Here is a 23,077-nt window from a genome sequence, read left to right as displayed (position 1 = left end):
ACTCACCAGGAGGTCTCATTTAATCAGATGCATGCACGTACTCGCTCCACAATCGAGTGCAGCATAGGCATCTAAAAAAAGAATGCTGGATGTGTTTTATGGGAATTTTCGGGCGTTTATCAATGCAATTCTTTTTTTTTTTTTTTTGACAAATTTGCATTAATATTAGTTTTTACACCACAGTAGCATGTTTCAACTGTTAAATGCGTGCACACCTGCTAAAACAAGACTTTCTCACTGTGAGTAGTAATCAGGCAAAACTGATCGATCTCCACAAGCTGTTGCTGTCAGTTTCAGAGCCTCAATGTTGGATGTTACAGTCCTTCACATCTGTTTCTCTAATGAGGTTTCCAATAATGCTGAAGGGAGGTGCAGCCAATATTTATTGCAAAGTAATTGGAAGAAGGACTGCTGGTTAAAATACTTTTCTTTCTCACTAAAAAGACTAATATTTGTGTATTACTGAGTGTTTTGATCAGTGTACGATTAGGCCTTAGTGAGATTTTACTGCACTATTCTCCTATGGTGGTTACTGATTCTACAATATAGCTTAACTGGATTTCTCTCTCTCTCTCTTTTTTTTTTTTCTCAGATAACACCACAAAGAAAGAAAACCCAACTCTAAACTGAAAAAAAGTTTCCTCAGTACGATGCAAAACACCATTATTTATTAGGTGTATAGTTTTTACATATATATATATATATATATATATATATATATATATATTTCTTTTTTTCACATATGTAATAGGACTGTGCAGAATTCTTTAGCCAGCCCCCATTTCTTTACATTTTGCTTCAAAGTAATCAGACTTTCTTGTTATCTTTTAAAGTGTTCTTCAGCAATAGTTCTCCAGACTTTCTGAAGGTCTTTCAAAGATTTTTTTTGGACGCTGACTGTTTTTTTTGTCACTCATTCTCTGCTCAGTCCTTGTACTTGATCGTTTTCAGATGAGCTTTTTTTTTTTAAGCCACTTAACACTGACCTACGAATCATTCAAGCATAAAAAGGCACTTCATTCAAGGGTGTGGTCTAACTTAGCAAAATAAAATACATTGAATCTATGGGTACTTAGTCACAAAGTTTGTCACAAAGTTTGTCACAAAGACAGATCCTTTATTCTCAGTTCTTGAGTTGCATCCATGACAAAACAGACATAAATTTGTGTTTTTGCACCTATAAGATGATTCCCAACTAGCCACTAGCCAAAAACGTATCTGAAATGCAGTGTGAAAATATGAAGAAACTGGAAACATGGAGGCCAAAAGAAGAAGTGGAAGGCCTAAGAAAAACTATCTACAACAAATGAAAAGTGTCTTTAAGAACTAGGAAGATATCCAGCAAAGACCTGACACAGGACCAAGGAGATGCATCTGGCCCTTCGGTTGATCCATCTACTGTTTGCCAAAGCCTCATCAGAAATCTCCATGGAAGGGTGGCTGCCAAGAAGGCATTCTTAAGGAAGGGAAACAGGAAGAAAAAAGCTGAGGTATGCCAAATGACACAAGAACTGGACTGAAAATCAGTGGCAACAGGTCTTATGGAGGGATGAATCCTCCCCAGAGCCAGGACCTCAACATAATTGAAGCAGTGTGGGATCATCTTGACAGAGAACGGAACAAAAGGCAGCCAACATCCAGAGAAATGTATTGGAATGTCCTTCAGGAAGCCTGGAGAACTTTCCCTGAATAACACTTAAAGAAATTACAAGATAGTGTGTGTGAGGGTTTAAGCTTTGTTGAAGAATAAAGGGGGCCATACGAATTACTGTCTTTCGAGCTTGAATTGTAACTGTTTTGTTTGTTTTTCCTTCATTTTATTTTATTCCAGTATTTCAGTAAATTGCTACCTATTTCCTGTTTATAAAAAAGAAACGAGAGGTGGCTCAAGATATTTGTCCAGTACTGTATGAGATAGTAAGATGTGTTTTTCAACTTAATCTGTGTCTTTCAAACATAAGAAAAGGTAGACAGTTAGGATGGAATATAAACGCGCATGCAACCACCCGTCACCTGCTGGCTCATGCATAAAAAGTCTCACCCAGCTCATCACAATCAGCATAAAAAACGAGACAAAAGGCAGAAAGACAATGGAAGCGGTGAGGAGGCAAAATGCTGAGTTTAAGGAATGCCATTTAATGTTTACAATGAAAACGGGGAAAGAGAGAGTGTCAGAAGGTGTCAGGGTGGCCTGACTCCCCCTCTCCTTCTCTTGATGGTGGGTGTTGGCAGACCCCCCCCCCAGGCCACAATGGAAGGGCAAACACTTGCATCCTTTAAGAATCTGCTCACTTCATCTAGAATCCTCATAGCTCAGCAAATTTTGGAGAGGACAATGTGAAAGTGCAAAATTGACAGAAATCTAGGAAATGTAACACTGAAGTTTTACATTTTGTCACTTGTCACTTGTCAGACAAGTTTCGGTGCAATCTGCTGGGGGACCTCATCTGTCACACCTTTCCTCACTTTGCTCTCTTTTTCCCCGTTTAATTTCTCAATTGATTTTATGTACATGTGACATTATTGTGGTTATTAACTCGTGTTTCCCTGTTCCAACAGGTATCCTTTGAATGGTGTTATGGTGTTTTTCCCCCCTCTTTTGCCTCTTTTCTGTCTTCTCAAACCCCAGCTGGTCGAGGCGGATGGCCACCCTTCCTGAGTCTGGTTCTGCCAGAGGTTTCTTCCTGTTAAAAGGGAGTCGTTCCTTTCCACAGTCGCCACAGGCACGCTCAGGACGGGAGATTGGACTGAAGACAAGTTTCGGTGCAATCTGTTGGTTTCCTTAGCTAGGACATTATTTTTTGAATTGGCTCCAAATGAATTAATTGGATTATGATTACAATGAATTGAATTCCAATTGGCTTGAATTGGACTATATTATTTAAGTGCCTTGAGATGACAATTGTTGTAATCTGGCGCTATATAAATAAAATTGAATTGAACTGAATTGAAGGTGTTCTATAGATCCTGGAGGAATAGCTGGTGTTGTAACTTTAGCAAATTATTGTTTTTGGCCATTCCTTCTTTACTAGACTGATATCATTTGATGCTGTTTGATTATTATGAGAAGAAACCTTTGCTATATCTAATGTTTTAGAGCTATATGTTTCCCTTGACACGGTTATGGTAGCTAACTTATGGTAGCGAAAGTTACGAAGGTAATTAAGCCAGGTTACTTTTTTTATGTTGACTTTACGATCACCTGTATAGTACAGAGCCCCTGAGGGGACACAGGGGGAAAAATGATGGATAAAAAATGTAAAAAAGCAAGATCTTGCAAAACTTTTGCGAGATCCCGAGAAACTTTTGCGCGATCTTGCAAAGCTTTCTCAAGATCTTTCTCGCAAAGTTTCGGGAGATCATATGACATCAATGGACCTAAAATACAGCGAGATAAAAACTGTGCTCAGCAGTAGACAGGGCTTTGAAATCAGCCTCAAAAGATTCCCATTTCCAAATAAAATCAAATAAATCGCGATCTCGCAAAACTTTCTCGGGAACACTTACACTTACTAATTCTTAATGTTCAGTTAAATCACCATCGACAAACTGTAACATGCTCATATCCTTATGTTCCCAAACTGGCCGAGTAACGCGCTGCATAACAAATTGACAAGACGGGGCGAGCAGTGGGTTGGACACTAATTGATTCTTGCTGAGAAAGTTGCGCTGAGAATATTATTTCAGCCTCTCAAGGCAAGAGTCCCTGAGTGATAAAATGTCTCGCAACTTCAAGCTCAGTGTGAGCATCTGCGCTGGTGAATGAGAGAAAAATCCCTCAGCTGGCAGGAAACTTGTGTGAGAGTGTGTGTGGGTATGAAGGAGCTCCCTGAGCCAGCAAGCGTCTAATTAATCCTCCTCCAGTCTTAACGAGGTCTTAATTACTCTCACTGACTCTCTCAAGGCGAGACATCAGCAACCTCAGCGTCTCGTGCATGTGTGACACGTATGATTGTCTGGTCAGAAGGCAAGAGGTTTCACCACACAATTAAGATTCCTTGTGTACATGTGTATGTGTGTGCTTGCTCATCTGTGCCTAAAACGGTCGTCAACTCAACCCACTTCCCACACAGAGCGATCAGGCCATTGTATGTAAGAGGCTCATCTTTAAGAACCAGTTTCCCATAGACAAAGTCTATTCAAGTCCAATTAGGGGAAGCCATTCAAGCTCTAATTCCCTTACAGTGAATCTCCCTGATCCTTCCAACACATGCTACTTATTGTTCCCTGGAAAGGAGGGGTGGGGTGGGACGGGGGTGCAGAACTAAAAGAGAGGGTGAGAGACAGAAAAAGAGAAAAAAGACATTGACCCGGATTTGGAAATATGGTAATGATGAGGGTAATGAATGCAGTGGGACAATGAAAAAGGACACACATAAAGACAGACAGCAACAGGGTGTTCTCTATCTCCAGTCTTAAAACACACACACATACACACACATATATATATATATATATATATATATATATATATATATATATGTTGGCAAAGCCTGGAAAAGAACAGCTTCACTCATCACAAATAGGATTATCCATGACTTATTTTGTTTTTTATAAAGCAAAGTAATATCAGCAGAGTTCCTCCCACTCATAAATATGCTGGATTATGTGGGATTATGACTCAATTAAAACTGAAATGCACTGTAAACCATTATTTGCATAAAACATGAATTAACAAGAGGCTCTAATTTCTCAAAGGATAAGGCTGGAGATTGTTCTTAAAGAGCGGCTCCCGCTATCATCTGTGTAGCCAAATCCTCATATATTGTTACCCCTCTGTTTGCTATTGTTGTCTGACAAAAAAAAAAAAATCAGTGAGCCACACCACACCAGTGGCTGACATGTTCTTTTCTGACCATTAACACACACACACATTCTGAAGTTTGTTTTAAATCAATCCACATTCTGTCATATTTCTGTTAACATGTACTTATTCACATCTGATGATTCTTCCCCAGTTTTTTTTTAAATAGAATTGACATTTTAAACTGTGAACCGCTGTGTTTCGGACATGTTTTGCGTTATGTATCCAGTGAGAAAAGAGAGAAAAAAAAAAAGCTCTGTTCTTCAGTTTTTTTTAAAAAATTGTTGTTTTAGGCTCCTCTCTAAAGAGGTGTATTAAGTTACTACAAACAACGTCGCAGCTTAACGGAGGCCCGAAATTGAAGTTTTATGTTCGAGGCTTGCCAAGAAAACATTCAAAATAGTTTTTGTTCTTCCAGTGTGACAGCCATTAAAGCTTAGGAAATAAATTCCAATGGAAAGACGTTTTCAATCCAGTAAATCCCACTGTTTGCGGTTATCGAGGCTGCAACGCTGTCCGTCTGCTAGGCAAAGTGGCCGGCCAAAGCGCTGCAAACATCTCCTAATCTAAATCCTTGTTTGTTGAGATTGGAGAGATTAATTGAATATCAGTTTGGGGATAAACCCACATATTAGAGACTCATTTTGAAAGCTAATATCAGTCTCGCGAAGATAAACTGCATACACTGAGCTCACACATTAACTCATTAGTTATTCGTAAAAGTAGACGTCAAAGCTCGGCCTGATTTGGTAACACAAATATTAAACAAATTAGAACTAATGACTGATGACATCAGCACATTACAGTATTACTCATTTTCATATCTCCTTTAGTCCACTTTAAAGGTTCGCATTATTTTAGAATAAGTGAGTTTGGGGATGCACATTTGCTGGCAAATAGTTTAATTTGCATTGCTATTGGTGTAGCAATCGGGACTTTCTTAAATTGACCAATAATATAATGATTTGCAGTTCCTCAAAGAGAGAAGTTCAAGTTTAAAATGTGTTAAAATATCAGCTTTTTTGCAGTTGGTCTGTTGCAGACATGCAATGCAGCCCTGAAGCGTTTCCCCACCTTATCTGGAGGAGTTTGCCCCGCCAGCTTTAAAGTTCAGACAACATCCAAATGAGGACATACAGAACAGGTAATTGTGTGCACATTGCTCACATGCATGTTCTGTACGTATTAATGAGAAAACTGAATCACGAGTGGGTTGTAGAGTTCCTTGCTGAACTGTAATCAAAGCACGATTGCTCCGTCCAAGCACCACTCGAAGGAATTTCCTGTTGTAGTAACATAGTGCGCAGGGACAATCGTTGGCTAGCTGTGCGAACGGGTATCTGATGCTCAGACCTGATTCCAAGGACAAAAAGACAAATTCTAAAAATGTCTCAAAAGACAAATGTCTTTTGTAAGTTGCATGAAAATTGTGGCCGGTTTAACAGAGTGAAAAAATCATTCCACACTTTTAAACTTATAGGTTTACCGAGAAAATTTGAGAATTTTCGTTTTCTAAGAATTAAAAACATGCTGGTAAAACTTTTGATTGGCCGACAGAATTCTTCAGTTTGCCGTTTTATTCTCACAGTAAAGGGTTCTTTTTTTTCCTTTTTTTTTTTATCACTTAATGGACTCCTGGTTAATGACAAATTAGACTCGCTCTCTGGCAGCAGGTAGGCTTTGCAACCTTGTGTTTGCCTAGCAACCTGGTGTCCCGGCGACCCTTGTTGCCATGGCAGCCGATGAGGATGTGGCACTGCCATGAGGAAATGGTCACCACAGATATGAGCCAAAGGGCAGCTGGTGTCTGTGTGAGTGTGTGTGTGTGTGTGTGTTTTGTGGCAGCTCATTTGAATACAGCGTCCTGAATCTGTCGAGGAGCCGTATGCTCCTTTGCAAAACCGTAGCAGCTTGTAAACACAAAACAATCAGAGTCTTTGTTTTAAAGCTGTTGTTCTGTTGTCATCCCTTTCATTTGTTTGCCCCCTCCTCCCTGCATTCCCTCTGTCATTTTATCCAAACACGCAATCACACGCACACATGTTGTCAGCCTTTTTTTTTTTTGTTTGAAACTTTTTCTCGCTTTTCTTGACATTCATTCAATGTTTTTTTTTTTTTTGTTTTTTTTTAATTCTTTCTTTCTACTTGCGCTTGGTGTCAAGTGAAGGGATTTCATTGTGATTAACTGTCTCGTGTCGGTGTTTCGAGAAAAGTTCAGCATCTCGGCTCATGTTGGCGAGAGTGGCAAGCGTCAGTGTATATGCAAGCGATGTGAGTGAAAGGAACACAAAGGTTTAGGTCATGGTGTGTGTGTGTGTGTTGGGGGAGGGGTCCTACAGTAAATGAGTGAGAGGGAAAGTGGGCGTTACCCACCTCCCGCACACCCCTTTCCAACCCCAGGCCGATTAAGGCCAGAAACTCTAATTGTGCTACAAAGACGTGACAGACTGGAGCATCCATCTGCGCTGCAGGGTGTCATCACACACACTCACCCACACACTCACCTCTACAGAGCAATGAAGCAACATAACTGAATAATATCCGACAGTGAAATGCGTAAAAGTTTCAGGTGAGCGCGACACATGTTGGTAATGATAATGACCAATAAAAATGCTTCAGTGACCTCGCAAAAGTGCTTTAAAGTGCCTACCTGTTTGTCCATCCGACCCATCTGCCAATGAAAAAACACCGATGGGCTTTCTGAGAACTGATGGTAAACATGCCATCACTTTATGTTCTCGTATGTCCTCAGAGTGACCACGAAATATCGTGTTGATAAGAGAAAATTTTATTTTTAATGCAACCCTGGCCTTTTTTACCTATATCGTTTTTAGCTAATTCCTGCACACGACCGCATTAAATGAGACAAGGAGGACATCAGGAAAAACAGAAGTGCGAGAGAACAGCGATGACGTGTTCAAAGAGGAAGGAGAACACAAATGAAGGAGTGGGTCTTACCTTGACGTCAGAGAAGTACATTTTGAGCATGTTGGAGGAAGGGTAGCGAGTGTAGAAGAACATCAGCTTGGCCTTCTTCAGGTGGTTTGGCGACAAGCCCTCCTGAATCTGAGTGAATGACACGTTAAGGAGCCAACAACAAGCTGTCCTTCTATAATGTTTTAAAGAACACAGGAAGAGGAGTTTCTCGCCAAAGTCTCCCCGACATTATTAGCCTCATTTGCAACATCGGTCTAAATATTATTTTGCAGATAAACCCTTCATATCAATCATGTTGATTAACACGCTTCAACGGCCTGCAGCCTGCGCCTGCAGCTGATGTTTGGCATTCGAGTGCTACATTTAGACCACATTGCATTAGTGAAGGTGGTGTCCGTACCTCTAACAGACAGGCTTACAACCTAAATTCACTTCTTTGTCGCTTTGCCGGAAGGTTTCTCTTCTGTTTAGAGACCGTTACCCCTGACAAGCATTCCCACCAGTTCCCACCAAACTAGACGATTAAGTTCGTGCCATCTTCGAAGAGAACGCGGCGCTAATGCAAGTGACGCACGCCACTGTAGAAATTATTTTGTGAGATCTAAAGTCTGGCAAATTGAGGATACGCCCAGCGGAAAAAAAAAAAAAAAACTCTCATTCACAACTAGAGAAGCATTTAAAAAAACGACCGGAGTGATTCATCTCAGAGACGGAAGGGGTCCTGGCAGCGTGCCATTTAGGAGTGATGCATTTATTGAGACGGCAGAAAATGTAGAGACAGAATTCGTCACACCCGGTCCTCTAGTTTGTGTGGCGCTTTCCACTCAAAGCAAACACAAGCACCTGCTGGCTTTTGATCAAATCCCTCAATCCCTCCTGCTCTGCAGTGCCTGTCCCGCTATCTCCACTATGAAAATAATAATTGTGGAGGCCTCGAATGCAGGGGTGCTAAGCAGCGTGTGTGTGCTTGCGTGTGTGTGTGTGTGTGTGTCAACAGCTGTGCCCCACCACGTTGCCATTTCCCCACCACATTAACAGCCCTATAATCTATCAGAGAAGATGAGGCAATCAATGAAGCCCCCTGCAAGGTCAATTAGCACACAGTGAAAACACACACACGCACACACACATAAAGAAAACCCCAGGGGCCATGTATGGCTGGAAAGAGGGAAAGACTAGCATCAGCAATCGGGTGTAAGGAAAAGGAGAAAAGGAGACGCTTGAGGACAGAGTGGAGGAGATATTTAAAAATGCTTGTTCGTGTTTTTCGGTTTTTTTTCTCCTTTCTTGTTTATGTTTTTTGACGTTTAAATGAGTTATCTCGTTCCGCTCAAGTCATAAAAAGGGCAATGCACCTTTTCGTTTGCCCTCGTCGTGAAATTGCCTCGGTTATTCTTTCACCGTTGCTCTAAAGGAATAAGATTATATATACACATAGCTATATATTCAACCATGACAAAATCCAACAATGGGTATAAATCCCCATGTAAAAAAAAACAAAAAACTACCGTTAAGCCAAAAGCGAATCCTATTGTCATCCATCATTCATTTAGCAGCAAATACGTCAGGTCGCTGGACAACAACACCATCGCTTAGTTAACATTCATACCAACCTGTCACTGCATGTGTGTGTGTGTGTGTGTGTGCGCGTTTAGGTCAGATATTATATTGTGCTCTAGGTTTTTACGGCCTGTCTTTTTTCTCTGTGAACACAAACAACATGACTCAGAGTAAACACACCCGAGGCCATATAATTATGAATAAAAAGCTAATCATGTGTTTCATGTGTAATAGCACCTAAAGTGAGTCAGCGAATGAGTGCAACTGGTAACGTTTTGTTTTTCGTCCACTCCTTTTCCTCCTTCTTCCTTCCTATTGGCTTGTGTTTTTTTCCGACTGCATCTCTGTCAAATAGTCTGTGGGTGTGTTGCGCAAGGCTCACTGTATCAGCTGTAACTTGACCGTCTTCCCAGGTGTGTGTGAGTGTGTGTGTGTGTGTGTGTGTGAATGGGAGGGGTGGATTGGGAGAAAAAGAGGGGGTGGAGGGATAAATTCATAAATGAATGGAGGACATCTGCTCAGCTCAATACAAAGGATTAAAGATACACAGACCCGAGTGTGTTTCTCTGTGTTTGAGAGAGCGTTTCAGGTGAACTATGACTGTGAAAAACAACTTGAACTAACTGCAAAATCTGCTTTGAAGCCTTAAAGCCATCAAAAATGATAAATCAACCGTATTCCTGCCATGTAAACCATCCAAGCTGTGCTTCTTAAACTAGAGATTAAAAAGACGTTTAGGCGGGGTTTTTTTCCCCCATAAAATAATGCGGTGCAGCTCATTTTTTGGGTTTATTACAACCTCTCTTTGGATAGATTTGTCACATAAATCATATCAGGATATACACACCTACCTAATAAAAGGCAAAACAAAGTCACCAATTGCAGCTAATGTTGTTCTCAGAAACGCTAAACCTTCTTAAAGACTTTTGTGACATAAAAGCGAACATAAAGCCCCTAAATCAAGTACAAAGGATTGCTTTCCAATCATTTTAATTCTCTTTTCTAAGGACGCTTCTTTTCAAACAAATGGATCTAACAAATCCATGCCTCGGTCGTAATTTAGTTGCAAATCAAACATGAACGAGCAGTGGAATACGCCACCTGCGTTGGGGTGGGAACTCACTGCCGTGTGCTGTTGCATGTCAAGGAAAAATGCCATTAAGCAGTGTTTCGGGAAAATTCGAATTTTTCCAAGAAAAAAAAAAATGTTCGAAGCTTAAGCAACATGATAAATTTCAACAAAACTGAAGCAAAAGTATTAGTTTACTCTATAGTTTGGAAGTGTTAGGACCACTCAGCTTCCACACATGCATGGATCTAAAAAAAAAAAAAAAAACGAATCTCAAAAGTCGTTCTCAATCAGCCAAAGTCCAAGTCAGCTGCTTCCCTTCATTTTTTTCTCTGAACTGTTTTACTGTCATCCACCATCATATAAAATTGCTCTTATATAGTATGATATGTTATATTGTCATATAAGTGTTCAAGTGATTATAAATCAGGTGAATTAAAAGCTTCTTATGAAAAATAATGATGTATCGGAACAATGTATTCTTATCTTTTACCCACGAAATCAAACGAAAGGTCGCGGGGGTTCTGAAGGGTGGTCACTATCTTTGAAATACTAATGTCCAGTTTCAAAGATCCCCTCCCCCCCTCCCGTATCAAATGAACGGGAGAGCATTTAGGAATGAAACGGCTCAACAGGATAAAGAGATGCGACAAATATTTCTTGTTTGTTAATTAAAGGAACATCTAAATTAGCTTTGAAGATGACACTGATCAAAATCCTTGTCGCAGCTGCAAGGAGTCCCAGTTTGTGGGGTTCAAAGTCTTATTTCTCCTTTCACTTTGTTGTTCAAACGTGCATGTTTGTGCACCCCCCCCCCTGTTTGTACACGTGTGAGTCAAAGTGGAGTGGCCAGCAGAAGCCCTCTCCATATGAAAGGTTAGGAACGAAAAGATAAACAGCTACCTGAAAACACCTGTCTACGCGCACACGCCATGAAAGGGGAGTGCGTTTTCGTGTGTGCAAGCGTGACTTGTGTGCGAGCGCGCCGCGAAAGGAAGCAAAGCACACACAGCTGCCGAGCAACTGAGAGCGAAGGCCAACAAATGAAAGTGAGTAGGAGTGTTTCATAATGGGAGGGGGGGGGGGGCGAGCTAAAAATGATAGAGAGGAAACTGTGTACATTTCAGATATTACACTTCTCTTTATGTTTGCCAATAACACTAATACACTTTCAGAAAGCTGCCAACAATGAATCCAAACATTCGCCTGCTCCTCTCCTGCTCTCTTTGAAATATGATTAGCTTTGAGCTCCTGTGGATGAGGTTTTACCTCACACACACACACACACACTCACCCCTGACAAAGTGAAATATGATTTGCTTTGAGCGTTTATGTACAAAGTCTTTGCGATGAAAGAGGACCTAACAGCACAAGAGCGTCTCAGACAGTGGGAACAGTGCATTCGTGTGTTAAAGAGGGAGCTCGCGAGCCTTTCTCAGCACCTTTAAACACCACAACCTGCTGCACAGACTTAAAAGAGCTTGAGAGAGCAGCGTGCGACCTGTTTAATCTTCCCCCTCTTGCAAGACCCGGCGCGCCCTTTTCATCTTCCCCCTCTTAGAGAGGAAACAAGAGCCTAAGAGCAGGAACCAATTCATGAAGATTAATTGATTTTGAAGACTTTGTGTCACTTTGCCTCCTGCTGCCGCTGCCTCTAACACGGTTCAGTGTTTGACTGTGCAGAAAATGTGACTCTCGTGGATCACGGAAAGAAAATAATATGCAGCATTATGGCACGGATACTTTGTTCATTCCTTCAAAGTGTTTAGCTTTCTCATGGTAATATGTAAAACTTATCATTACTCTGAATGTGGAAATAATAGCATGTTTTAATCACTAATATTAGGCATATCTTTCTGATATTAACTCTTGTTGAACATCATATAGTTTCAGCATTCTGTGTAATCATCATCTCCAGTTTATTTTTTAGCTTTTAAACACGCAAAGAGCTGCAGTTTTTGGACTAAAAGGATCAGAATGTGGTTGGAGCATTATTCGAATGGTAATCCGAAAACCTAAACCTAACCAAAGTCGATTTTTTTTCCCTCAAAGATTGCCTTCCTTCTGTTGTTTCTTAAGCACTTGCACATTTATGAAAACGCACACACTCCCACACAAACAGATAGCAAAGCTGACACCGAAAAGGATACAGTGCTGCCCGAGTAGGGCGATATTTCAGCCATGTCTTGCAGGTCCCCACACTCAGACTTGATGAGGGATAGCGACAGGCCCTCTGGCCCGTGTTGGCTCGGAGAGCTCTGCCTGTGATTATAGTGACCCATATGGCCTCCTGCAAGGGATGCCATTTTGGTTCTGATGCTGACACTTTCCCGGGTTATGTCCATGGAGTCGGGAGAGGACTGGTGGTGGTCCTTGGGACCTGGATGGTAGCCAGCTCCACTGCCGTGTGACCCCAGGGGGCTCTGAAAGGGGTAACCCATTAGGGGAAGAGGGAATGGGTGACGAAACGATGGAGGGCTAAAACCAAGTGAAGCTGTGAGGGGAGACGGGTGGAGCGAATGATGGTGAGGCGGCGGAGGGGCAGGAAGAGAGGGGTTGGTGTTCTCCCCGCTACCCCCTCCGCTCTTGCGTACCACCAGCGGCAGTGCCTCTGTTTGATCGTTGGGTGTCGGTACACCGCTCAGTCTGCTACTCAAACCGCTGAACGAATCGAGGGGGCTCGGAACGATTACGTCGCCGAAGCAATGCAGCCTCTGGTTGGAGGAGTGGTAGTTGGGGGTGGGACTGCCATCGCCATTCAGACTGAGAGCCAACGTGCCACCACCGAAGCGTGAGTCGGGGGTAAGGGGGGGCATGGGGCCGAAAGGTGGTGGACAGGAAGAGGATGAATTGGAGGACGAGGAGGGTGCGGCTGGCGTGCTGCTGTGGCAGCCATGATGGCGACTGGTGATCTGCTTGGGCGAGGAGAAGCCTTTGACCACGGTGTCAACGACCTGCGATACGGCACAGTTCAGCTCCTGCTTCAGAGTCTCTGCCAGCCGCCTTCCTCCTCCCCCTCCTTCTGCTGCCGCCGCTCTCCTTTTTATCACTCGTTCTCTGTTCCTCTCCTCTCCCTCCCTACTGTCCACATCCTCCTCCATCTCTCCATCGATCAAGGCTTGCTCACGCAGGAGGGCTCGGGCGCGGTCCAGGAACAGACCCGGATCCAGCTCAGCCAGGTCATCACGGCCGTGCCGCCCTCTGTCTCTGTGCCTCTCTTCCAGACCGTCAGAGCGGATGCTGTCCTCTGACAAGTTCCCATCTTCCTCTCTTTCTCCGCCCCGGTCGGCTTCTCCATTCTCAATGTTTTCCTCCTCTTCCTCGGTTTCAGAGTCATAAATCTGGTAGAACTTTTCCTGGAGCTGGCGCAGTTGTTTCTGAACAAAGGAGAAAGACTGTTCAAGAAGGATTCTCCTGAAACCTAAGGATTAGCTACATAAATGTACCTACAATATCATAGGTCGCCTGCTACCTACCTGCATGTCTTCAAGTTGTAGTTTGAGTTGCCTTCTCTCCTCCTGTCTCTGTTCCTGCCTGGAACACACCAGCTGGGTGAAACTGTGTTGCTGCTGTGGGAGACGCTGCTTTCTCTTGTTCTCCCTGTAAACCTCTCCGACACCGACCATGCCGCCCCGTGAACCCGGAGAGCTCAGAAGGGAAGAAGGGCAGTCGCTGCGGCTGCTGGTGTTGTGACTGCTGCCGTCCCCTCTGTGGTCACTGCCGTTGTTCTCGTTCTCACGGTGGCTTTCTTGGTGGTCGCCGGCATTGGGCCGAACCAACGGAGAGTGACTCATGCCACGGATGATGTTTTCCACACGGGCCCGCTTGGCGCGAAGATGCTCGTCCGACAGTCGGTCCAAGTCAAAGGAGGAGAGAGGGAGGGGCTGAGAAGGGGCATGGGAACTGTGGTTTGAAGGAGGTGGTGGGCGCCCAAAGGAAGAGGAGGTCGTTGGAGGGGGCAGAGGAGGCCCAGGAGAAAGGCAGTCAGATGGGCTGTCCCGGTCACGGGAGGAGTTGCTACACGCATCCTCCGCCTGGATCTCAGAACCTCCACTGGACAAAGCGCCACTCCCCTTTGATGAAGGACAAAAGCACAGAATTAATAAACAAGTACTTAATCAGATCCAACAAATCAATGGAACAATGAATGAGGACTGAAGGGCAGCGGCTTGTTTGGTTGGTTTATTCGTGAAATGGCTTCTCTGCATTGACTGATAGAATTGATCACTGAGACTGAAAGAAACAGATCAAATTTCACCACGGCACGTGTGTGTTGACGTGTACCTGGAAGCCTGAGTCACTGCCCCCGTTTTTCCCCATGTTATTCTTTAAAAGCTGGGAGATGATTGTAGCACCAGGGAAAGGCATTATGGCGTCCTCATAGGAGTTGGCCCTCTTAAGCAGCTTCCTCAGAACGTTTGACTTCTCTCCATCACCGTTGGTCCCTCCGTGGCTGTGGCTGACCAGTGAACAGTCTCCATCCTGATCGGGGCCGTGTGATTGGTTCATTCTGTCGAGCAGGGTCTCCCTGGCGCGGGTGAATATCGCACTGCCCACAGTCCTTTTCACCCCGATGTCGACTCGTCTGCGCTTGGTCTGTCTGGTTAGGAGGGTGGTGCTGTCATGATCAGGCATCACGCAGGGCAGCTAAATATGCATGACCAGGGGTCCTCACACGCAGGATGAGAGGAGTGACCTGGACAATGGTACAATTAATACAAGTAAACACAAATTGATATAGTTACACAGTTGTATGGTCTGTACAATAATAAAAGCTTTGGAAGATTAAAAAAATGAAAGATTACTGGCTTTCAATTCCAATAAACCTCCACAGATTATGTGCAATTTTCTTACTTATGCTTTAAAGTATCAGAGTAGACAGTAATCGAAAGGGGAAAAATAAAAAAAAATACTAAAAAAACCACCACTGATTAGCCAGCCCAAAGACAAGTCAAATCAAAATGTCTGAGCAGTCACTTGTGACGATTGTAAATTGAGCAAAGTAACTCCCCCCCCACACACACACACATCCCCCCATCGCCAAAAAAAGGAAGAGACCAAAAGCCAAGGGAACAACTGTGTGAAACAGCATAATCTTCAAGGTTCAAGGAGACGTCCCCACAGAGAAGCAACACCTGCCTGTTATGACCAAAATAATTTCCTCTGTGTCCCTCGAGGGGTAACCTTGATTTCTGCATCTTGTGAGGAGCTGTGAGGAATTGACAGTCTCTCTCTCTCTCATTGTCAGAGGCACTGCACTTCACTCCACTCCGAAGACAAAGGGCAGAGATTTCCTTTGCTTATTGTGTTATGCTTGACTTTTACTGCTTTGTTATTCCATAAATGAACTTCTGCCTCAAACCCGTGAAAGCACCGAATCTTGATTTTGCTTTCATTCCATCTCGGCAACTAAAGTCAGTCTTGCCAAGTTCTCCAAGCGCCACGTGTTGGAACCTTTTCTTTTATTGTCTTCTACTGTAGAAAGGCCAAGGTATATTTGTTCTTTTTTAAGGAGCCTGAACTCATCACCTGCAACTGCAAGACAAGCACTGAAACATTTCCAAGTGTGTGACAATATTTAGATGGAACTCTTTGGTACCGACAGCTTCGGCATTGCATTCCTCAGCCATTTTTTTTTAAGTCAGGCTGTATCATCAAACGATTGGACGCAAAGGATAAATCAAAACTGCTCAAAAAGCCTTGCTTAAAATACACCCTTGCCATTTTCATCCAGTTAAACGTGGCACACAAATACCTGCTCACTCGCCCTTACGCACCCAAATGGAATTGCTTTCCACGTTGCGCCTTTGCATCTGTTTTGCAAGGGATTTCAAGGTCTAGACTAGGGAAATGATTCACAAATCAAACTTTTCAGTAAAACAACAGTTTTGCCGTGCCGTGACCAGAGTCCAACATCTCCAGTCCCGGGTTGGGGGGGGGGGGAAAGCAAGACAGAAAACACACGAACACATGCAAAGAGACTGAATCCAGTACATGTATGGAAGGTACATTTCCAGAACTCAACAACAGCCGAACAAAGCAGACCCTGTTGCGTCTACCATTGAGCCGTCATACAATGGTATACTTCCGAAACAGGCGTTGAGGGTTACTTTGACTATGATGCAGGGTGTCACTGTTGTAATCTAGGTGTTTAGAAGGGAAAACTCGGCCCCTCGGTGCAGAGCTGGCCACTGACCCAGATGCACACACTAACACACACTATCCATGCACGCATACTCACATTTCTGCCTGTTTGCATTATCTGTTACTCGACATTACTCAGGCTAGAGGTCTCGCGCTCCCTCTTTTAGGTTTAGGTTTCAGAGGTCCAAAGAGCTGACTGTTTGGGGTTATTTAGACACTTGTGTCACGCTGAAATTGAGGGTGTAGCAGTATAAAAGCAGCAAACATCTTCTGTCTGCGTCAATAAAGCACAAAACAGCAGAAGTTCAACAGCCCCCCCCCCACACACACTCCCCCAATTCTTCTTCAAAACCACAAACAGACGTATTCAAAAAGCACGAGCTGTGGTTTAATGCAGGTCAAGCTCTGAGCCCCGATTAAAGGTGAGCGTTGAAAAGAGATGTGAGAATGTGTGCGCGTGGTTTTTGGAGCTAAACTGAAACTTTTGTTGAACTGAAATGAGAAGTGACTGATTCAAAGGAAAGCTTTTGACGTTTAAACTGAAGGCGATTTAAAGGTGACTCGGGGCTGAGGTGCCTAAATTAAAGCGAGAATAACGCGATAGAGGCAACGGAAAATATGGTTACTTCAAGGCAATCCAGATTTTCGGCCACACGGCGACTCTTTGTCAAATAAATTCCAAAATAGAAAGTAGATAAAGGTGAATTTTTTTTCTTTTCTTGCAGTTAATAATTTGCCTACTTTTCATTGTCATCGTGTTTCTCGGAAGGAAACATCACAGGCTGAAAAGTAAAGTCTGTCGTTGCTTGGAGCTGCGAGCGGTCCGGCCGAGGAACTCCGCTGTCCAGACTGACACAAACCAGTCTCACGCACTGCTCTCTGGGCGGCAGATATAGAGGTGTTTGTCATCTTCCAAACAGCAATTTGCCCACGATAATGACACGGCACTGACAGCCCCGCAGCAACAGGAGGATCTCATTGTCACAGGCACTCCGAACACACCGTCCGATCTATTTATGTAAAGTTTACGTGGATTTCCTGAAGTAGAAGTCAACCGATCGCGTCGAAAGGGATAAACCCGGGTCTGTCATCCGCTGTCAGAGTCCTCCATTTGCTTCATTTGCCAAACTAAACGGGATTTTAAAGCCCCACTCGCTGCATTGACACGAGTTGTGTTCGTTATCTTGATTTGAAAAATCCGAAAGTCATCAGGTGCGCGAGATGAACGCAACGCGGTCGAACTGACGACTAAAGTAGGCTACAGCACGGCAGTGGAGAAAATATAAACTTTTTTTTTTTTTTTTTATCCCCGTCAGCCTCCAATAGAGTTCACACAGCCAGCGGAGGTAGATTGACACTGAGCTTTTTTTTTTTTTTTTAGGAAAACGGTCCAAGATTAAACTAAACCATCTGGATCCGTGACGAGGATGAACGGAGTCCATGAACTGGAGACAGTGGAAGTTGAGTTGGACCTTATACACACGATGCAATCGGACAAATATCCCCCCCTCCCTCCCTCCCTCCTTTGCTTGAGTGGTAACAGCAACCGTCACATAAGCACGTATAAGAGTTTGTACTTACTTTTCTCTCGAGCGTTTCCTAAAGTCGCTCCGTCGAAGAAAGGGCGAACACAAGAGACAGATCCGCACTCGCCTTTGAGATCAATGCCGTAATTTACTACGGCAAAGTGGAGACGTATGCAGAGCGCGCGCGCGCGCGGGCGTGAGCGTGTGTGTGCGGGAGGGAGAGGGAGATACAGAGCGAGCCGAGCTCCTAGAGAAAGTGTGTATGGTATGTGTGTGAGAGAGTAATAGGAGAGATTGGCAGAGAGTCTGCTCTTGTGCGCCGCTCTCCTCCCGGGATGGGAAGTGTTTAGTATCGAGCGCGCCCCGGTCCGTCCCGCACTCTCCGTTCGTCGCGAATCCCTCTTTTCCCTCTGACCGACTGCAAGACTCTCTCAGTATAAGAAACAAGAAGAGACGAGCATGAAGGATACGCGAAGACGCTGCGTCACCGGCTCCGGAGTGAGGTAACGGCTCCACCTGACCAATAAGGAGGAGGAACCGGGGCACGGTGGATTTTATTTATAAGGAGCCAACAGAACGCGGTGCCCCAGCTAGAGCGCGCGGGCAAAGACGGGAGAGAGTCGCGGAGGGTAAACTGAGAGCCAGTTTTAGTTGTAAAAAAAAAATGTTTGCAGAATAAGTTTATTGTTTAACTCACTCCAGAGATGTGAGACTGTTGTTTCCTGGTCGTTTGATTAATGACAACAGGGGAGTTTCCCCCCCTAGTTTGTGTCACAAATATATAAACAGCTTCAAAGAGTAAATATTTGAATAAGTTAAATCTCCTGCCTTGCATCAAGGACCGCTGCGGGTTGATTTAAACTGACATTTTTTGTGATGATTTTGAATAAACACTGGCTTTATATTAATTTGCTCCTTATCATTAGACGTCACTGATTTATTTTGCACGTCCAAGCGTAGAAAATAAACAACAACAAGCTTTTTCTGCCCGTGTCCAGCTGCGTGTGTGCGCGCGCGTAAACGGAGACAGTCGCGTGCCTCGTTAGCAGACTTCTTATCGGTGAGAGAAAGTTTTCCACCCGCCTGAAAACGACTTCTGACGGAATAAAAAGTCCAATTTTATTCAGACGCCGGAGGTCAGACGATCCCTGAAAGTCAGAGATTCGTGTTGTTGTTTTTTTTTTTTATTTGCTCAAGGACGCTTAAGCAGAGTGGATGATTTCGCGCTGAAGTGCAGATTGCTAGACCGTGATGTAAAAAAGGACCATATTTTAAAAAAAAAAGAAAGAAGAAAAAGCGCCTCTAGTATTTTAGCATTGGAGTGAACTTTAAAGCAGTCGATCTGACGCTCTGGTAAGAAACTGCTAAAGAGTAGGGAGTGGATTTTGCACCAAATCTGAGACCTTTTGTCAATCATTTGATCAAAGAAATTGAATAATGCCGAAAAAAAAGGGTGTACAGGAGCGTTTGTTGGCCCGCTGCTGTATGCTGAGTAAATGGCACGTTCCGACACTATCAAGGCTCTCTGATGACTGATAAACTCACTGAACACGCTGTTCGGGCTGTTTGAATGATCTGCGTGAAAATGATCTCACGCAGAGCATTCGAATAGGATGAAAAAAACAAACAAACAAACAAAAAACCACACACACACACACACACAGAGAAATAAATAATCCAGTCTCGAATCACGCAAAGACAACCGGCGCGTCAACTTAATTTGTCTTCCACAAAATGGGAATTCTGTGCAGCGAATTGTAACTTCACGGAACAGCTGGAACAAAGACACGGAGCGAATTGAAAAAATATGATAATCCCACTGTGGCCGGCATGGTTTTTTTTTTTTTTTTTAGAATAAAAACCGAACGAGGAACTCATAAGGCTGGGGCTAAACGCGGAGAGTTTCTCGCCTTTCATGCGGAGGTATGCCGGTGTGTGAGGACCATTAATAACGTGTGATTCCAACTTATTTGTGAAGACACAATTTTTTTTCCCTCTTTCAAATCCCCGTATCCGTCATGTTCCAAATTAGGTCACTGGAAAAAAAAAAGAAGGATGAGAAATTCCAATATTTGCAATTTCTTCCGTGACATCAACAATAGGTTTTTCACTCATTTGGACGGCATTTGCCCCTTTTTGTCGCTTCAAATATATTGAACGCACACATATTTAATTCTACATTTGTAAATATTTCCACCCTTTCAGTCTTACAAGTTGGCAGCCAGGCCCTGTTTTTTTTTATTTTATTATTATTTTATTTATTTGAAGTACAAAGCAGCGTGCGCACACCCCCTTTTACTCCACATAATGTGCGCTGTTAAAGCTTTGACATGTTGGAGCGATGACACCCCTGGATGATGTAGTTTAGTGACTTATTAGATAAGCGCTGATAGTTTTGTCTTTTCCTTTTGCGCCGGAGCGCCACAGTTTGCGCACAGTTTGTGTTATACGTGACCGTAAAAAAACAACAACGACAACCAAAAAGCGCTCTTGGCATTTACAGAAAACACGCAGCCGAGTTGAACAGAAAAAGAAGAGTGATTTATGCGAGCTGAAAGAGAAAAAAAGGGAATCATCTCGGAATATAGGAGGCGGCATTGGGGATTTCATTTATATGATTCAGTTTTTGCCGCTGAATATAATGACGATGTGGTGAAGAAAAAAAATGAAATGGTTTTAATTCACAGAGACACCAAAGGGAGCAGAGCCGTGGCTAAAATCTTTCAACACCAGTGGATGTCTTCAAAGCCACATCACACAGTTTTTAAGGTTAGATGATACGTGTCACAATCGCGTGCTGCTTTCATTTGAAACTGAAATCTACTCAACAGCTGTTGAAATACCGACAAATAAAAGCTTTAATGTTTAACTATTGGAGCTTACTGTATTTACTTACCTGACGGGGCGATGACCCCTTCCAGGGTTGCATATGCGCGCGCGCGTGTGTGTGTGTGTGAGACAGAGAGAGAGAGAGCATGAGAGACTTGTCATACAAACACACACACATTTCAACGCAATTGAATTAGAGAAAAACAGAGAGAAACCAAGGTGGAACTGTTAGCATAGAAAGTGTGTGTGTGTGTGTGTGTGTGTGTTTCTGTCACGGTCGTTCACCCTGAACAATCCTGCAGTTTACTCAGTGCAGCTGAACAGCAACATAACGTGACCTTACAACCCAAATATCAACAGAGAGACTTTTAATCAACTGCCTGCTGCTCGTTTTTGTAGGATTTAACCAAAAAGGGATGGTCCAAACAAGTTGTGATCACACTGTACGGCACACTTCACCTTTTGGCACTCTGTTTCCTCACAAAGAGAGAGAGAGAGGGGGGGGGGGTGTAATGACTGAATGAATGAATGAAAACTTGCAACTTTGAAGTCAAGAGCAACGTTCTCAAATGCTTTTCCTTTATGGATGCAACAGTGCTTTAATGTAGCCGTTACCGCGCACTGGACTCACTGGACTGTACCCCTTTCTAATTTAAAACCCACAACAAACCGTCTGTCAAACAACAGACTTGTTAAGAGTGTTTAGAGTTAAGAGTGCTGTGATCTGAGACAAAAAAAAAGCCTGGGAGGATCAGCAGCTTCCACTGCTGTGATAGAATTCTTTCGCCACAGGTGCAGGGCATCTGATATTTCTTTGTGGCACAAAAACGGGAAGCAGCATTATCTTGTAAGTCTTGAACAGTTTCAGTCCAGTTCCACTTTTCTGTTTCAACCATAGACTGAAGAGTGCACGCACATGCTGTATCAGATCTGCTATCTCACCAGTGGTCTGATCGAACGGGAGCTTGTTGAATTCTCTACATACTGCTCTAAAGAAACAAGTTTCGGTGCTTTATTATCTCCTTTAGCATAGGAAACACTGGGGCCGTCCTAGGGAACGAAGATCATTTTTATTATCTCCTTTAGCATAGGAAACACTGGGGCCGTCCTAGGGAACGGAGATAATTTTTATTATCTCCTTTAGCATAGGAAACACTGGGGCCGTCCTAGGGAACGGAGATCATTTTTGTTATCTCCTTTAGCATAGGAAACACTGGGGCCGTCCTAGGGAACGGAGATCATTTTTGTTATCTCCTTTAGCATAGGAAACACTGGGGCCGTCCTAGGGAACGAAGATCATTTTTTTTATCTCCTTTAGCATAGGAAACACTGGGGCCGTCCTAGGGAATGGAGATAATTTTTGTTATCTCCTTTAGCATAGGAAACACTGGGGCCGTCCTAGGGAACAGAGATCATTTTTGTTATCTCCTTTAGCATAGGAAACACTGGGGCCGTCCTAGGGAACGGAGATCATTTTTGTTATCTCCTTTAGCATAGGAAACACTGGGGCCATCCTAGGGAACGGAGATCATTTCATCCTATGATTCCTTGCTGCAGCGGCGTTCAGATTAATGCAGTCCCATTGAGAGTAATGTCACCTAAAACAGACAGGTGAGCATGTGCAACCTGAGACATCTTTCCCTTTTTTTTATTAGAGTCCCTCACATTACATGCATTATTCCGTATCTTACGAGAAGACAGATATTTCACTGCTTCAGACCCACATCAGGGCTGAGTGTTAGAGCAGCCAGATTCTGTCGGAGTGCAGTTGCTTTTTCTAAAAAATTCACATCTTCTGCCACCTTTCCTCAATTTGACACCATTTTCCAGCGAGGTAAAGGAAAAGCGCATAGGCCAAAGACAACAGGAGGTCAGTTCTGGATCACCTGCAAACTTTTTTTTTGGTCAGAGGGAGTTTCTGTGTGCCTCAAAGCCATTACCGAACCCGCATCAGGAGAGGCTGCTGTGGTTTCTGCTGATTTCACTAAAAACAGCATATTCCCTTCTCCTCCGTATAATGCTTCAGTGGCATCAAAAGTTCACTTTGCTAAAAGGCTGCTATGCCATGTGAGGACTTCTTACTCGTGGAGAGGCACAGGGCGAGATGCGGGTTTTTGCAAGGGCGAGTAAAATCTCCAGATCATCATCATCCTGCTGAAAAAAAAAATACACAAAGAGGGAATAATGAAAATAGAAGGGCTGAGAGAG

At 43.5% G+C, this 23,077-nt stretch overlaps 1 protein-coding gene across 3 annotated transcripts in view; it reads right to left on the bottom strand.

Moving 5' to 3' along the window:
* prox1a (prospero homeobox 1a) overlaps window positions 1–21,879 on the bottom strand; it is a 45,805-nt gene extending 23,926 nt beyond the window's left edge. The window contains exons 1-5 of one of the 3 annotated variants that reach the window (XM_072379151.1): window positions 21,855–21,879; window positions 14,655–15,066; window positions 13,847–14,443; window positions 12,521–13,747; window positions 7,763–7,870 (exon numbers count right to left, since the gene is read on the bottom strand). In XM_072379151.1, the coding sequence (XP_072235252.1) occupies window positions 7,763–7,870; window positions 12,521–13,747; window positions 13,847–14,443; window positions 14,655–15,005 (2,283 nt within the window). In that variant the 5' untranslated portion in view covers window positions 15,006–15,066; window positions 21,855–21,879. Of the gene's footprint in view, window positions 1–7,762; window positions 7,871–12,520; window positions 13,748–13,846; window positions 14,444–14,654; window positions 15,067–17,255; window positions 17,966–18,095; window positions 18,681–21,854 lie in introns of those variants that run through there. The other 2 variants (XM_072379089.1, XM_072379142.1) reach the window with 2 other exon arrangements.
* Between the last annotated feature and the right edge of the window lie 1,198 nt (window positions 21,880–23,077).

This window comes from Leuresthes tenuis, unplaced genomic scaffold, assembly GCF_036924035.1.
Source record: "Leuresthes tenuis unplaced genomic scaffold, fLeuTen1.0.hap1 SCAF_1, whole genome shotgun sequence".
NCBI classification, from domain to species: domain Eukaryota; kingdom Metazoa; phylum Chordata; class Actinopteri; order Atheriniformes; family Atherinopsidae; genus Leuresthes; species Leuresthes tenuis.
This window is presented reverse-complemented; position numbering and strand designations above follow the sequence as displayed.